At 51.0% G+C, this 18036-nt stretch overlaps 1 protein-coding gene across 3 annotated transcripts in view; it reads right to left on the bottom strand.

Annotated features, from left to right (window-relative positions):
- Positions 1-12113: 12113 nt before the first annotated feature.
- Positions 12114-18036, bottom strand: part of SPG7 (SPG7 matrix AAA peptidase subunit, paraplegin) — a 73553-nt gene continuing 67630 nt past the window's right edge. For all 3 annotated transcript variants that reach the window (XM_068260980.1, XM_068260982.1, XM_068260981.1), the window contains 2 exons: positions 16191-16268; positions 12114-13397 (listed from right to left, as the gene is read on the bottom strand). In XM_068260980.1, coding sequence (XP_068117081.1) covers positions 13188-13397; positions 16191-16268 — 288 coding nt within the window. In that variant the 3' untranslated portion in view covers positions 12114-13187. The remainder of the gene's footprint in view (positions 13398-16190; positions 16269-18036) is intronic.

Below are 18036 nucleotides of genomic sequence, written 5' to 3'. Positions count from 1 at the left end.
TTATCGATCTTCCACTGATGCTATCTGGAGGACGACTTAACGCAGTTGGAACACCGGGAGCCTCATGCTATGTATACAACCTCATAACGCAGGTTGTTATTGGCTGCTAAGCCTTTTTCCTTCTGGGTGCTGGGATTCACTCATTGGCCTGATACCCCAGATATGAAGCACAGTGGAAATGTATCACATACCTACTTGTGGCCTGCGCTGATTCAGTTACATTGTTACTTGAACATTGGACACTGTTTTCTCTCAGCTGCAGTCTTTAGATGATAAACATTGGCGCGGTTCTGCTTTCTCTTTCGATCTTGAGACAAGCTTGGCCAGTCCAGCACCACTGTCCTCACTTTCTTTAGCAGGGTAGAGGTGGTCTTGGAGGTGTGTTCGGAAACTTGGCTACTTGGTAGTATTCAAATATATCAACTCCAAAGGGAAGGAATCATGCTCTGCTCCAGTATTGGCATTCATAGGATTCATAGGATCCCAGTGTCGGCAGCACTCATGCAGCCCCAAACCATGACACTCCCACCACCAGGCTTCACTGTAGGCAGGACACACTTATCTTTGTACTCCTCACTCGGTTACTGCCACACACTCTTGACACCATCTGAACCAAATACGTTTATCTTGGTCTCATCAGACCACAGGACATGGTTCCAGTAATCCATGTCCTGAAGGTGCATACACACATCCAATTTTGATTGGCCACTAATCAATTTTACTACCTCTGTATAGTAGGAGTGCCAACAGATTTTGAATACTATGAACTGATTGGGTAGGTAAACCTTCATAATACAGGGAAGTGGTAAATTGGCCAAACAAAATTGGATGTGTGTACCAGGCTTGGTCTGCTTGTCTTCAGCAAACTGTTTTCAGGCTTTCTTGTGCATTATCTTTAGAAGAGACTTCCTTCTGGGACGACAGACATGCAGACCAATTTGATGCAGCGTGTGGAGTATGGTCTGAGCACTGATAGGTCACCCCCACATCCTCTGTATACCGAGAGCTCCCTCTGTCAGGGTAGGAACACACTAGACAGTCCGGTAAAAGTTGTGTTTTGCAGCATATGCTTTTTAAGTGCGTTTGTGGTTTCTCCCACACGTGTTTTTCTTGTGTGTTGTGTGCATTTTAACCACTTAAAGACCACAAGCTTTACCCCCCAAAAGACCAGGCCATTTTTTCTAAAATAGGCCACTGCAGCCTTAAAGCCAAGCTGCAAGGTCGCACAACACAGCACACAAGTAATCCCCCCCCCCCTTTTCTCCCCACCAACAGAGGTTTCTGTTGGTGGGGTCTGATTGCCCCCCCCCCCATGTTGTTTTTTCTTTTTTTTTTTTTTTTTAGAAATCTGCCTTTTTTATTTTTATTTTACACTCCTCCCTCCCCCAGCCAATACCTGTGATCAGCTGTCATAGGCTTCAGCCTATGACAGCCGATCACCCCTGTGCCTCTGGAGGGGACAGTAGTGTCACACGGCTGTCCCCAGTACAGCGCTGCTGTACATCGCAGCGCTGTACCTGCTAATTAGACAGCGGTTTCACCATCTAACAGTCTCCGAGCGGCGATCACTGCTGAGAGACTGAAGGAGGAGCTCCGCCTACCAAGTAGGAGATGCGCGCGCAATCTCCTGCAAACTGAAGCCCCTGGACTTTACGCCGGTCGGCATTAGGCAGTCCAGGGGCTACCGGCGTGGCCACGCCCATCGGCTAGTAGTTCATGTGTTTGCGGTTCACATATATAAAATGGATATGCATTTGCATTGCATTTTGGATGCGTTTTATGCAAATCACTAGGAAGACAACAGGAAGCGGAAAATCATCAAACTTCTTTTTTTTTTAAAGTAACGCATGAAAAAAAAACAAAAAAAAAACATACAAAACGCATAACAAATGCAATAAAACGCAATGCCCTTGCTTCAGCACTGACTTTCATTATGTGCATTTCTAATGCGTTTTGGAAAAATATGCACCAAAACCAGCATTTGAAAAAACGCCCATTGCAAACTGATGCGTTTTTTTATTGCCCATTGACTTGCATTAGGAGCGTTTAACCCTTTTTAAAAAGCTGAAAGTCTCGGCTTTCCATTACACCAGATCCCGTGTCAGTGTAATGCTCCGTTGCCAAGTTATAGGGTTTTGAAGGAGGAGTGTCTCCTGCATCTTGGCTGCTCAAAGCGTGATTGCAGAAGTACCGGACAAACCCGACATTGATGATCAGCAGCGCCCCCGGGAGGTGGTCTTCTGTAGCACAGGGGTATCATTACAGAAGACTGAGGAGCAGACAAGCTACACACCCTCCTGACCTCTCTCTGTGTTACTGGCCGGGGCTGGAGATTCTATGAAGAAGGAGCAGACAAGCTATACACCCTCCTGACCTCTCTCTGTGTGTTACTGGCCAGGGCTGGAGACTCTATTAAGAAGGAGCAGTCCAGCTATACACCCTCCTGACCTGTCTCTGTGTTACTGGCCGGGGCTGGAGACCATTAAGATGAAGGAGCAGACAAGCCATACACCCTCCTGACCTCTCTCTGTGTGTTACTGGCCGGGGCTGGAGACTCTATGAAGAAGGAGCAGACAAGCCATACACCCTCCTGACCTGTCTCTGTGTTACTAGCCGGGGCTGGAGACTCTATGAAGAAGGAGCAGACAAGCCAAACACCCTCCTGACCTCTCTCTGTGTGTTACTAGCCGGGGCTGGAGATTCTATGAAGAAGGAGCAGACAAGCTATACACCCTCCTGACCTGTCTCTGTGTTACTGGCCGGGGCTGGAGACTCTATTAAGATGAAGGAGCAGACAAGCCATACACCCTCCTGACCTCTCTCTGTGTGTTACTAGCCGGGGCTGGAGATTCTATGAAGAAGGAGCAGACAAGCTATACACCCTCCTGACCTGTCTCTGTGTTACTGGCCGGGGCTGGAGACTCTATTAAGATGAAGGAGCAGCTCAGCTATGCACCCTCTTCACCTCTCAAGATGCAGCGGACACCCCTCCTTCAAAAACCCTTTAACTTGGCAACAGAGCATTACACTGACACGGGACCTGGTGTAATGGAAAGCCAGGACTTTCAGCTTTTCAAAAAGGGTTAAATTTTGGTAGTGGAGCAAACAGAACTTAAACAAGGAACTGCCAAAGTCTTCAGACGGTATAATACATAAGTACCAAAATAAATTTTATTCACCTGGGGCTTCTACCAGCCCCCTGCAGCCGCCCCGTGCCCTCATAGTCACTCTCAGATCCTCCGGTCCACCGCCGCCAGCTAGTTTCAACGCGTAGTCTTCTTCATGTTCCTGTCCACAATAGTGCTATTGCAGACGGGAACGCGAAGAAGACCCGTGGCCAGGCCTGCGCAGGAAGCCTGTCAGCCGAAAACGACACTAACTGGCGGCGGGGGACAGGAGGGTCCGTAAGTGACTGCGAGGGCACAGGGTGGCTGGTAGAAGCCCCAGGTGAGTAAAACTGATTTTAGGCTTAAAGATCCCTTTAAGGCTGTAAAGGAGAATTAATAAAGAGATGAATACAGGTGACTTCATTGAGGTCGGTTTCACACTGAGAATTCGTGGCAAACAGGAAGTCACATGACTTCCAGTCTGCAGCACGTCACTACCCGTTGCATCGCGCCGCGTCAGTATGAACAGCCCCATAGACTTTCATTGGGCTGCGGTGGGGTACAGTAACATCACCGCACCAGTGTGAAAGGACCTGAGGGTTTGGAGACCGTTCCTTGCAGTCCGGCGAATGCATCATGTGTATGGGGGAGGGTCTTGCTGGAGTGAAATGCAACGTGTGTATGGGGGAGGGATTTGCTGGAGTGTAATGCATCGTGTGTATAGAGATGGGTTTTGCTGGAGTGACATGCATCGTGTGTATGGGGGAGGGATTTGCTGGAGTGAAATGCATCGTGTGTATGGGGGAGGGTCTTGCTGGAGTGAAATGCATCGTGTGTATGGGGGAGGGTCTTGCTGGAGTGAAATGCATCGTGTGTATGGGGGAGGGTCTTGCTGGAGTGAAATGCATCATGTGTATGGGGGAGGGATTTGCTGGAGTGAAAAGCATCGTGTGTATGGGGGAGGGATTTGCTGGAGTGAAATGCATCGTGTGTATGGGGGAGGGTCTTGCTGGAGGGAAATGCATCATGTGTATGGGGGAGGGTCTTGCTGGAGTGAAATGCATCATGTGTATGGGGGAGGGTCTTGCTGGAGTGAAATGCATCATGTGTATGGGGGAGGGTCTTGCTGGAGGGAAATGCATCGTGTGTATTGGGGGAGGGTCTTGCTGGAGTGAAATGCATCGTGTGTATGGGGGAGGGATTTGCTGGAGTGAAATGCATCGTGTGTATGGGGGAGGGTCTTGCTGGAGTGAAATGCATCGTGTGTATGGGGGAGGGTCTTGCTGGAGGGAAATGCATCGTGTGTATGGGGGAGGGTCTTGCTGGAGGGAAATGCATCGTGTGTATGGGGGAGGGTCTTGCTGGAGTAAAATGCATTGTGTGTATGGGGGAGGGTCTTGCTGGAGTGAAATGCATCGTGTGTATGGGGGAGGGATTTGCTGTAGTGAAATGCATCGTGTGTATGGGGGAGGGATTTGCTGGAGTGAAATGCATCGTGTGTATGGGGGAGGGATGAATACAGGTGACTTCATTGAGGTCGGTTTCACACTGAGAATTCGTGGCAAACAGGAAGTCACATGACTTCCAGTCTGCAGCACGTCACTACCCGTTGCATCGCGCCGCGTCAGTATGAACAGCCCCATAGACTTTCATTGGGCTGCGGTGGGGTACAGTAACATCACCGCACCAGTGTGAAAGGACCTGAGGGTTTGGAGACCGTTCCTTGCAGTCCGGCGAATGCATCATGTGTATGGGGGAGGGTCTTGCTGGAGTGAAATGCAACGTGTGTATGGGGGAGGGATTTGCTGGAGTGTAATGCATCGTGTGTATAGAGATGGGTTTTGCTGGAGTGACATGCATCGTGTGTATGGGGGAGGGATTTGCTGGAGTGAAATGCATCGTGTGTATGGGGGAGGGTCTTGCTGGAGTGAAATGCATCGTGTGTATGGGGGAGGGTCTTGCTGGAGTGAAATGCATCGTGTGTATGGGGGAGGGTCTTGCTGGAGTGAAATGCATCATGTGTATGGGGGAGGGATTTGCTGGAGTGAAAAGCATCGTGTGTATGGGGGAGGGATTTGCTGGAGTGAAATGCATCGTGTGTATGGGGGAGGGTCTTGCTGGAGGGAAATGCATCATGTGTATGGGGGAGGGTCTTGCTGGAGTGAAATGCATCATGTGTATGGGGGAGGGTCTTGCTGGAGTGAAATGCATCATGTGTATGGGGGAGGGTCTTGCTGGAGTGAAATGCATCGTGTGTATTGGGGGAGGGTCTTGCTGGAGTGAAATGCATCGTGTGTATGGGGGAGGGATTTGCTGGAGTGAAATGCATCGTGTGTATGGGGGAGGGTCTTGCTGGAGTGAAATGCATCGTGTGTATGGGGGAGGGTCTTGCTGGAGGGAAATGCATCGTGTGTATGGGGGAGGGTCTTGCTGGAGGGAAATGCATCGTGTGTATGGGGGAGGGTCTTGCTGGAGTAAAATGCATTGTGTGTATGGGGGAGGGTCTTGCTGGAGTGAAATGCATCATGTGTATGGGGGAGGGATTTGCTGTAGTGAAATGCATCGTGTGTATGGGGGAGGGATTTGCTGGAGTGAAATGCATCGTGTGTATGGGGGAGGGTCTTGCTGGAGGGAAATGCATCATGTGTATGGGGGAGGGATTTGCTGGAGTGAAATGCATCATGTGTATGGGGGAGGGTCTTGCTGGAGTGAAATGCATCTTGTGTATGGGGGAGGGTCTTGCTGGAGTGAAATGCATCTTGTGTATGGGGGAGGGTCTTGCTGGAGTGAAATGCATCATGTGTATGGGGGAGGGTCTTGCTGGAGTGAAATGCATCGTGTGTATGGGGGAGGGTCTTGCTGGAGTGAAATGCATCGTGTGTATGGGGGAGGGATTTGCTGGAGTGAAATGCATCGTGTGTATGGGGGAGGGATTTGCTGGAGTGAAATGCATCATGTGTATGGGGGAGGGATTTGCTGGAGTGAAATGCATCGTGTGTATGGGGGAGGGATTTGCTGGAGTGAAATGCATCGTGTGTATGGGGGAGGGTCTTGCTGGAGTGAAATGCATCGTGTGTATGAGGGAGGGTTTTGCTGGAGTGAAATGCATCGTGTGTATGGGGGAGGGTCTTGCTGGAGGGAAATGCATCGTGTGTATGGGGGAGGGTCTTGCTGGAGTGAAATGCATCGTGTGTATGGGGGAGGGTTTTGCTGGAGTGAAATGCATCGTGTGTATGGGGGAGGGTCTTGCTGGAGTGAAATGCATCATGTGTATGGGGGAGGGTCTTGCTGGAGGGAAATGCATCATGTGTATGGGGGAGGGTCTTGCTGGAGTGAAATGCATCATGTGTATGGGGGAGGGTCTTGCTGGAGGGAAATGCATCATGTGTATGGGGGAGGGTCTTGCTGGAGTGAAATGCAGCGTGTGTATGGGGGAGGGATTTGCTGGAGTGAAATGCAGCGTGTGTATGGGGGAGGGTCTTGCTGGAGGGAAATGCATCATGTGTATGGGGGAGGGTCTTGCTAGAGTGAAATGCATCATGTGTATGGGGGAGGGTCTTGCTGGAGGGAAATGCATCATGTGTATGGGGGAGGGTCTTGCTGGAGTGAAATGCATCGTGTGTATGGGGGAGGGTCTTGCTGGAGGGAAATGCATCATGTGTATGGGGGAGGGTCTTGCTGGAGGGAAATGCATCGTGTGTATGGGGGAGGGTCTTGCTGGAGTGAAATGCATTGTGTGTATGGGGGAGGGAGTTGCTGGAGTGAAATGCAGCATGTGTATGGGGGGAGGGTCTTGCTGGAGTGAAATGCAGCGTATGGGGGAGGGTGTTGCTGGAGGGAAATGCATCGTGTGTATGGGGGGAGGGATTTGCTGGAGTGTAATGCATCGTGTGTATAGAGATGGGTTTTGCTGGAGTGACATGCATCGTGTGTATGGGGGAGGGATTTGCTGGAGTGAAATGCATCGTGTGTATGGGGGAGGGTCTTGCTGGAGTGAAATGCATCGTGTGTATGGGGGAGGGTCTTGCTGGAGTGAAATGCATCATGTGTATGGGGGAGGGATTTGCTGGAGTGAAAAGCATCGTGTGTATGGGGGAGGGATTTGCTGGAGTGAAATGCATCGTGTGTATGGGGGAGGGTCTTGCTGGAGGGAAATGCATCATGTGTATGGGGGAGGGTCTTGCTGGAGTGAAATGCATCATGTGTATGGGGGAGGGTCTTGCTGGAGTGAAATGCATCATGTGTATGGGGGAGGGTCTTGCTGGAGGGAAATGCATCGTGTGTATTGGGGGAGGGTCTTGCTGGAGTGAAATGCATCGTGTGTATGGGGGAGGGATTTGCTGGAGTGAAATGCATCGTGTGTATGGGGGAGGGTCTTGCTGGAGTGAAATGCATCGTGTGTATGGGGGAGGGTCTTGCTGGAGGGAAATGCATCGTGTGTATGGGGGAGGGTCTTGCTGGAGGGAAATGCATCGTGTGTATGGGGGAGGGTCTTGCTGGAGTAAAATGCATTGTGTGTATGGGGGAGGGTCTTGCTGGAGTGAAATGCATCGTGTGTATGGGGGAGGGATTTGCTGTAGTGAAATGCATCGTGTGTATGGGGGAGGGATTTGCTGGAGTGAAATGCATCGTGTGTATGGGGGAGGGTCTTGCTGGAGGGAAATGCATCATGTGTATGGGGGAGGGATTTGCTGGAGTGAAATGCATCATGTGTATGGGGGAGGGTCTTGCTGGAGTGAAATGCATCTTGTGTATGGGGGAGGGTCTTGCTGGAGTGAAATGCATCTTGTGTATGGGGGAGGGTCTTGCTGGAGTGAAATGCATCATGTGTATGGGGGAGGGTCTTGCTGGAGTGAAATGCATCGTGTGTATGGGGGAGGGTCTTGCTGGAGTGAAATGCATCGTGTGTATGGGGGAGGGATTTGCTGGAGTGAAATGCATCATGTGTATGGGGGAGGGATTTGCTGGAGTGAAATGCATCATGTGTATGGGGGAGGGATTTGCTGGAGTGAAATGCATCGTGTGTATGGGGGAGGGATTTGCTGGAGTGAAATGCATCGTGTGTATGGGGGAGGGTCTTGCTGGAGTGAAATGCATCGTGTGTATGAGGGAGGGTTTTGCTGGAGTGAAATGCATCGTGTGTATGGGGGAGGGTCTTGCTGGAGGGAAATGCATCGTGTGTATGGGGGAGGGTCTTGCTGGAGTGAAATGCATCGTGTGTATGGGGGAGGGTTTTGCTGGAGTGAAATGCATCGTGTGTATGGGGGAGGGTCTTGCTGGAGTGAAATGCATCATGTGTATGGGGGAGGGTCTTGCTGGAGGGAAATGCATCATGTGTATGGGGGAGGGTCTTGCTGGAGTGAAATGCATCATGTGTATGGGGGAGGGTCTTGCTGGAGGGAAATGCATCATGTGTATGGGGGAGGGTCTTGCTGGAGTGAAATGCAGCGTGTGTATGGGGGAGGGATTTGCTGGAGTGAAATGCAGCGTGTGTATGGGGGAGGGTCTTGCTGGAGGGAAATGCATCATGTGTATGGGGGAGGGTCTTGCTGGAGTGAAATGCATCATGTGTATGGGGGAGGGTCTTGCTGGAGGGAAATGCATCATGTGTATGGGGGAGGGTCTTGCTGGAGTGAAATGCATCGTGTGTATGGGGGAGGGTCTTGCTGGAGGGAAATGCATCATGTGTATGGGGGAGGGTCTTGCTGGAGGGAAATGCATCGTGTGTATGGGGGAGGGTCTTGCTGGAGTGAAATGCATTGTGTGTATGGGGGAGGGAGTTGCTGGAGTGAAATGCAGCATGTGTATAGGGGGAGGGTCTTGCTGGAGTGAAATGCAGCGTATGGGGGAGGGTGTTGCTGGAGGGAAATGCATCGTGTGTATGGGGGGAGGGTCTTGCTGGAGTGAAATGCATTGTGTGTATGGGGGAGGGATTTGCTGGAGTGAAATGCAGCGTGTGTATGGGGGAGGGTCTTGCTGGAGTGAAATGCATCGTGTGTATGGGGGAGGGTCTTGCTGGAGTGAAATGCAGCGTGTGTATGGGGGAGGGATTTGCTGGAGTGAAATGCAGCGTGTGTATGGGGGAGGGTCTTGCTGGAGTGAAATGCATCGTGTGTATGGGGGAGGGTCTTGCTGGAGTGAAATGCAGCGTGTGTATGGGGGAGGGTCTTGCTGGAGGGAAATGCATCATGTGTATGGGGGAGGGTCTTGCTGGAGGGAAATGCATCATGTGTATGGGGGAGGGTCTTGCTGGAGTGAAATGCATCATGTGTATGGGGGAGGGTCTTGCTGGAGGGAAATGCATCATGTGTATGGGGGAGGGTCTTGCTGGAGTGAAATGCATCGTGTGTATGGGGGAGGGTCTTGCTGGAGGGAAATGCATCATGTGTATGGGGGAGGGTCTTGCTGGAGGGAAATGCATCGTGGGTATGGGGGAGGGTCTTGCTGGAGTGAAATGCATCGTGTGTATGGGGGAGGGTCTTGCTGGAGTGAAATGCATCGTGTGTATGGGGGAGGGAGTTGCTGGAGTGAAATGCAGCATGTGTATGGGGGGAGGGTCTTGCTGGAGTGAAATGCAGCGTATGGGGGAGGGTGTTGCTGGAGGGAAATGCATCGTGTGTATGGGGGGAGGGTCTTGCTGGAGTGAAATGCATTGTGTGTATGGGGGAGGGATTTGCTGGAGTGAAATGCAGCGTGTGTATGGGGGAGGGTCTTGCTGGAGTGAAATGCATCGTGTGTATGGGGGAGGGTCTTGCTGGAGTGAAATGCATCGTGTGTATGAGGGAGGGTCTTGCTGGAGGGAAATGCATCATGTGTATGGGGGAGGGTCTTGCTGGAGGGAAATGCATCATGTGTATGGGGGAGGGTCTTGCTGGAGTGAAATGCATCGTGTGTATGGGGGAGGGTCTTGCTGGAGTGAAATGCAGCATGTGTATGGGGGAGGGTCTTGCTGGAGTGAAATGCATCGTGTGTATGGGGGAGGGTCTTGCTGGAGGGAAATGCAGCGTGTGTATGGGGGAGGGTCTTGCTGGAGGGAAATGCATCATGTGTATGGGGGAGGGTCTTGCTGGAGGGAAATGCATCATGTGTATGGGGGAGGGTCTTGCTGGAGTGAAATGCATCGTGTGTATGGGGGAGGGTCTTGCTGGAGTGAAATGCATTGTGTGTATGGGGGAGGGTCTTGCTGGAGGGAAATGCATTGTGTGTAAAGCCAATATAACATGCAGCAGCCATACAAATTAAGACTATTTTAATTTAAATTATTTAATTCAAAATGATTACGTGTATCCAAAATATACAACTCCAAAGCAACTATTTTCAGCCGTCCCAGTCCCTGCATCCTATTGTCTTGTATAAATAATCTTTTCATGTTCACAAATTATGTATATAGTGCAGCATCCTCTATAGTAGCCTGAGATGCCTGCACTCGCACCTGCCCTGTTATAGTGTGAACACAAGCCTTATGCTGTCAGATACTGAGATTCCTGTGCTCGCACCTGCCCTGTCATAGTGTGAACACAAGCCTTATGCTGTCAGATACTGAGATCCCTGTGCTCGCACCTGCCCTGTCATAGTGTGAACACAAGCCTTATGCTGTCAGATACTGAGATCCCTGTGCTCGCACCTGCCCTGTCATAGTGTGAACACAAGCCTTACGCTGTCAGATACTGAGATCCCTGTGCTCGCACCTGCCCTGTCATAGTGTGAACACAAGCCTTACGCTGTCAGATACTGAGATCCCTGCGCTCGCACCTGCCCTGTCATAGTGTGAACACAAGCCTTACGCTGTCAGATACTGAGATCCCTGCGCTCGCACCTGCCCTGTCATAGTGTGAACACAAGCCTTATGCTGTCAGATACTGAGATCCCTGCACTCGCACCTGCCCTGTCATAGTGTGAACACAAGCCTTACGCTGTCAGATACTGAGATCCCTGCGCTCGCACCTGCCCTGTCATAGTGTGAACACAAACCTTATGCTGTCAGATACTGAGATCCCTGCACTCGCACCTGCCCTGTCATAGTGTGAACACAAACCTTATGCTGTCAGATACTGAGATCCCTGTGCTCGCACCTGCCCTGTCATAGTGTGAACACAAGCCTTATGCTGTCAGATACTGAGATCCCTGTGCTCGCACCTGCCCTGTCATAGTGTGAACACAAGCCTTATGCTGTCAGATACTGAGATCCCTGTGCTCGCACCTGCCCTGTCATAGTGTGAATAATTTATGCAGCCATATACCCACACCCATCAACTGCTTGACACTTCTCACTATGGCCTGAAAGAACCCAGGTGACTACTGTAAACTCCTGCTCTATGACAGCAGACTAAATGTTATAAACCCAGGCCTGTCCGTAAAACAACCCCAAAGGGTTCATTTAGTTAGTGGATAAGCAGTATGTTGAAGGACGCTGAACTAGCTCATCTGTGCCGGGAATATCTGAGAGTAAATTTAGAGAGCCCCTTCATCTCATGTAGGGTAATGATGAGCTCGAGATTTGTGAGCTACTCGAATTCGTGATCAACATGAGGCTTGATTGCCTCAGGTGTGCGGCTGGGAGAGAGGGGGTTACTTACCCAGAAGTCCGCTGTCTTCTATGCGTTCCAACTGTCTTGCACGCGTCCTATTGGACGGACTCACTACACGCACTTCCTCCTTCAAGCCAGGTAGAGGAAGTGCGCGTAGTGAGTCTTACAACGCGTCCAATAGGATGCATGCAAGACATTTGGAACGCATAGAAGACAGCTCGTGAGCTCATCACTAATGTAGGGTACAGAAGTCTATTACCTCCCAGGGGTGCGAGCCCAACTCCCCTCTGCTGCACAGAATACCTGACAACCCAGTAAGTCTTTTCATGCCTGCCAGCAGTGAAGATGAAGACCTGGAGGCTCTCTGTATCAAACAAACTCATTACATGGCAAGTGTCACTCATTTTCTGATCATTCTTCTATTTTATTTTTTTTAAACTTCTCACTTTGCAATGTATGGATTTATTTCCCCCCCCCCCCCCCCCACTGCTACCTTTCGATAAAGTTCCTCTTTAACAGAGCTTCCTCACACCACTCCCTGCTGCTAAAAAGTATCCACCACCTGTCTGTCCCTCCACCTGAGAGACCCTCTGCAGTCTCTGCCCCAGTCTGGCAATGTGGCTGAAGTTCCATTGCGAAGGTTTGGTTTCCTACATGCCAGCTTGTATGCTGGGTTAATGAGTGCAGAGACAGCACGTCGCCCTGCAGTTCTCAATATGAAGAAATAGCCACTGCTTCCCTCCTGAGGAGAATGCCACCCGCTCTGCATGACTGACAGCTGCAATCAGGTTAGGGCAATTCCAGCACATGGGCTCCATAAATCATTCAAGACAACCAGCGATGCGTAAAACATGGGCTGAGCCAGAAAGACACAGCAAAGGGAGTACAGGTAGTCCCCGACTTACGAACGGCATGGATTCTGTGTTTCCATGGGAACAAGTCCAACTGTTTTTTTTTCTATTGGACTTGTAGTTTTTGAGAAAATTAATAATAAAATAAAAAAAAAAATTGAAAGAAAAATGGCTTTTAAAACTTGTATAAGCAGGTACAGAGGACAGAGGTGACACAGGGGGATACTGGAGGCCCAAGAGGGAACAAAGGAGGTACAGGGGACAGAGATAGCACAATGTTCCGACTTAAGAACAGATTCAGGTTAAGAACGAGCCTACAGTCTATTTTGTTCGTTAATCGGGGACTACCTGTATTGTGAAGTCATCTAAAGAAGATCTGTCATATAACTAGTGTAAAATGTTGGTCCTCTGATTATAATACTACAATCCTTAAGTCACTCGGCCACAAGTAGTATGACAGAGGGGTAGACGTTATAGCCAGAGGACCAGCATGACAGCAGGCGGTCACCTATGGCAGTCTCCATCAGTCAATAAACATGGCAGAGCGGGGAAGGCACGCTGTAATCAGTTTCCAGTGTCCAGAAAGCTCCTTCATTACACACAATGAAGAATCCTCCAGCTATTGTGCCCTGAGCCATCATTGGTGAACTCAGGTCATGTGATCAGCCCATTTCCTGCAACCAGTAGGGTCTGTACAGCGCTCAGGCTGGGCTCAGGTTTGTGTCATCATCTAAATCTTTTGGAGGCGGTGCTCTGGGTTGCTCCTCCTCTCCGTTGTCCTGTTGGTCCTTCTCTGCCTCGATCCAGCTCTGCGGAGCAATCATCGTTTTCGGTCCGTGTGGAGGAGGACCGATCAGGGCTTCTATGTCACTGTAATTAATGACTTCCTTTTCCAACAGAGCACTGGCCAACTGTGAAGACAGAATTAGGAACCCACTTTAAGAGGAACTGCAGTGAAAATAATGTAATTAATACAATTGCTTTTTTTTCACCATATTCATTTCATAAGTTTAGTGTTTGCCCATTGTGAAATCTTTCCTCTCCTTGATTTACATTCTGAAATTAATCACAGGTGGTTAAATCTTTAGTCCTGCCAGGAGATCTCTGTTCATTTACTGAGTTCTAAATCCAGTAGAAAATATACCTGGTCTACCAGAACAGCTAAACAGCCTAGGGAGGGAAGGGCCACATTCAATATACAGCAATATATACAGGCTGAAACCAGGAAAATTACCATACTCCTAAATAATTTCCTGCACTCTACTATAAGTCACTACAGAGCATCTTTTACCACTTTATCCACCACTACAGTATATCTACATCCTCTGACTTCATCTAAGCCATGAGTATGTAGATCAGGGGCGGATATACGGCCGTGCAGCCGCACAAGGGCCCCTGAAGTTCCGTTGCTTCAGGGGCCCATTAAGTACTTCTGTTTTTTTGTTTGTTTTTTTAATTATTATTATTATTTTTCCTGGGGGGCCCCGACTCCTATCCTCCCCCCTTCACCTCGGGGCCCCCCCTCATGCGGTGGGAGAGCGGCAAACATATGAAGTCTCCGGCGTTCCATCACGCGCTAGAGGTTCAGCCGCTTGGTCTCCGCCTCTGTATATCGCTCGCTACTAAACCAGGAAGTAGCGAGCAGTATACAGAGGAGAGAGACATCGGAGACCAAGCGGCTGAACCTCTAGCGCTTGCTGGAGCCCCGGAGACTTCCTGTATTTGCCGCTCTCCCGCCGCGCATACCGGGAGGCCCCCCCCCCCGAGGTGAGGGAGGATCGGAGTCGGGCCCCCCACCCGGATAGCTACCCACCCGGCTACCTACCTACCCGGCAACCTACCTACCCACTCACCTGGCTAACTACCAGGCTAACTATCCACCCACCCGCGAACCAGGGTACCTACCCACCCACCAGGCTACCTACCTACCCACCCACCTGGCTACCTACCCACCTGGCTACCTACCTACCGGGCTAGTTACCAACCCACCCACCCGGCTACCTAACCACCCACCAACCAGGCTACCTACCCACCAGGCTACCTACCTACCCACCCGGCTACCTACCCACCTAGCTACCTACCCACCAGGCTACCTAACCACCCACCCCGGCTACCTAACTACCCACCCACCAGGCTACCTACCCACCCACCCACCAGGCTACCAACCTACCCCCCACCAGGCTACCTTACCCACCCAGCTACCTACCCACCTAGCTACCTACCCAGCCACCCACCTGGCTACCCAGCCACCCACCCGGCTACCTACCTTCCTACCTACCTACCTGGCTACCTACCTACCTACCCACCAGGCTACCTACCTAAGCACCCACCCACCAGGCTACCAACCCATGTTGCGGAAACGATATCGGCCAGATTTGATCATTATGATTGAATTAGCTGTATATCAATTTTAGGAATAGAATAATGAATGGGCACCCTGAAGCCTGGTACACACTTTCAAATCACTGACCTACTTTAACACCTCCATGCAGTGTGAGTGTCAACCGATATTGAATACTACGAGCAGATCGTGTTGGTCAAGACAAGACACACAGGACATTTATATCGCGCTTTTCTCCTGGCGGACTCAAAGCGCCAGAGCTGCAGCCACTAGGACACGCTCTATAGGCAGTAGCAGTGTTAGGCCAGAGCTGCAGCAACTAGGACGTGCTCTATAGGCAGTAGCAGTGTTAGGCCAGAGCTGCAGCCACTAGGGGTGCTATATAGACAGTAGCAGTGTTAGGCCAGAGCTGCAGTCACTAGGACGTGCTCTATAGGCAGTAGCAGTGTTAGGCCAGAGCTGCAGCCACTAGGACGTACTCTATAGGCAGTAGCAGTGTTAGGCCAGAACTGCAGCCACTAGGGGGTGGTCTATAGGCAGTAGCAGTGTTAGGCCAGAGCTACAGCCACTAGGGGGCGCTCTATAGGCAGTAGAAGTGTTAGGCCAGAGCTGCAGCCACTAGGACGTACTCTATGGGCAGTAGCAGTGTTAGGCCAGAGCTGCAGCCACTAGGGGGCGCTCTATAGGCAGTAGAAGTGTTAGGCCAGAGCTGCAGCCACTAGGACGCGCTCTATAGGCAGTAGCAGTGTTAGGCCAGAGCTGCAGCCACTAGGGGGCGCTCTATAGGCAGTAGCAGTGTTATGCCAGAGCTGCAGCCACTAGGGGGCATGCTCTATAGGCAGTAGCAGTGTTATGCCAGAGCTGCAGCCACTAGGACGCGCTCTATAGGCAGTAGCAGTGTTAGGGAGTCTTGCCCAAGGTCTCCTATTGAATAGGTGCTGGCTTACTGAACAGACACAGCCGAGATTTGGACCCAGGTCTCCTGTGTCAGAAGCAGAGCCCTTAACCAGTACACTATCCAGTGTCGGCAAACCCTCATACTACATAGAGGTGGTAAAATTGGTCAGTGATTGGCCAATCAAAATTGGATGTGTGTACCAGGCTTTATTCCAGGCTGAGAGAGCAGAGTTATCAGCTTATGTAAGGCTGAAGAGAGGGATGACTCTCCTCATTGGCCAGATACACAGCACTCTACTATCCATTGCTCCTCCTCCTCTGTCAGCTGATCACAGGAGAGACAAACCTCCATCCTGCACATGCTGGGGAGGGGCTTACTGCCGGTCCTACATGAACGGATGAGACAGCTTTCCGATGCTCCCTACTGGAGACCCCCCCCCCCCCGGCCAATGAGTGCAATACTCACCATCTGTAGCTTATCTCTGTTGTCCAGCAGTAGCTGCTCTGTGCGTTTATAAGCCAAGGACACCAGCTGCTGTGCTTCCTGATGGGAGAGAAGAGTATGAAGCAGTAAGGTCAGTCACACAGATTCACCATGTCTAATATAAATCTGCTGAGCTGCCCCTGCAGCAATCTGCAAACTTGTCTCTCCAGCTGTTAAGGAACTACAAGTCCCACAATGCATTGCGGGAGCCTGACAGCCACAGTCATGATTCATAAAGGCAAATGCATTGTGGGACTTGTAGTTCCTTAAAGGAAAACTTAAGTCAAATATAAAAAATGATTTTTACTCACCCGGGGCATCCCTCAGCCCCCCGAAGCTGGATGGTGCCCTCACAGCCCCGCTCCGATCGTCCTGTCCCTGCCGGCGGCTACTTCCGGGTTCGGCGACAGCCGCCGACAGGCTGGGAACGCGGCTGATTTTCCGCGTTCCCAGCCGCTATATCACCCTCTATGCTGCTATAGCGTATAACATATAAAAAAAAAATCAGCCGCGTTCCCAGCCTGTCGGCGGCTGTCGCCGAACCCGGAAGTAGCCGCCGGCGGGGACAGGACGATTGGAGCGGGGCTGTGAGGGCACCATCCAGCTTCGGGGGGCTGAGGGAAGCCCCGGGTGAGTAAAAATCATTTTTTATATTTGACTTAAGTTTTCCTTTAACAGCTGGAAAGCCAAGTTTGCAGATCACTGCTAGAGGGAGCTGCAGCCCAGACACCGCGCTCCTGACCTTCCAGCGGCATGGAAACACAAACTTTGTAGCACACAAAAAAGGGAAGCTGACCATGGTTTACCGCCATGACTTCTCGGGGGCGGAAATGTAGCGGTCACCCGAGGGCAGCCATCAGGGGGGGACAACTGACACTAGAGTGAGGGGCCCAAGCCCTCCAACACGTTGGCATTAAAAAGGACACACGAGGCGAGAACATCATAAAAAAAATACCTTGTAATGTCAATGATGCTGCCCTCACCCCTCCCAGGTCAGGATGGCTGACTCGGATACAGTATTTCCCCATCGCTCCCCGCGCAGTTTGCTATACAGACGTCCAGGAGCGCTCTGCACAGGCGCATTTGGTAGTTGTGACATCACAAATAAGTAGTGCACCTGCGCAGACCACACCCCCCCGGCTGCGTGAATGGATACAAGGATATGCTTCGCCAAGCAGCGCCAAGCAGGAAAGCCGCAACCACCCCAACCTGGAAGTAAGTTTGGAGAGTCGCTACTGACTAACTGAGGGGGACAGAGGAGAAGGGGGTAGCAGTGGGCATGAGGAGAGCCCACTAAACATGCCTGCTCCTGCCGTTATTTTATTTTCCACTAAGGTATCCTTAACCCTTTGAAAGCTCTTACTGGCAGGCACAGTGGTGGGGTGGCTAGTGGGCAGGCACAGCAGCCAGTGGGTGGGCCCAGGCCTGATGATGTGTGAGGGGCCCAACATTTCTGATGGCGGCCCTGGGTCACCCTGCTTCCTGCTGTTTTCTATGACGAAGGCCGTCTCTCACAATCCTATGCACTGGATCCTGGGATCAGGTGGCAGTAATTGTGGGAGGGGCACAGTCGCCATGTCGCTGCCTCCTCATGGTTTGTCTTTTGAGGCGAGTGTGGCCTGGAGAGGAATCCAAAAAGGCAAAGACTGGGGCGAGGGACCCCAACATTTTGCATGAAGGGCAGTCACATGACTGATGAAACTTATAACTGATTGGCAGTTAGTTTTTTCAAAACCACTATTTAGTAGCTGGGGGTGAGCTGCACTGCACGGCCAATTCTCTGGATGTCACACCCACCATCCAACCGCACTTCCTGCATGCTCCACCC

The sequence above is a fragment of the Hyperolius riggenbachi genome, chromosome 11 (assembly GCF_040937935.1).
Source record: "Hyperolius riggenbachi isolate aHypRig1 chromosome 11, aHypRig1.pri, whole genome shotgun sequence".
NCBI lineage: Eukaryota > Metazoa > Chordata > Amphibia > Anura > Hyperoliidae > Hyperolius > Hyperolius riggenbachi.
The sequence above is the reverse complement of the archived record's forward strand: the minus strand, read 5'-3'. Positions and strand labels throughout refer to the sequence as shown.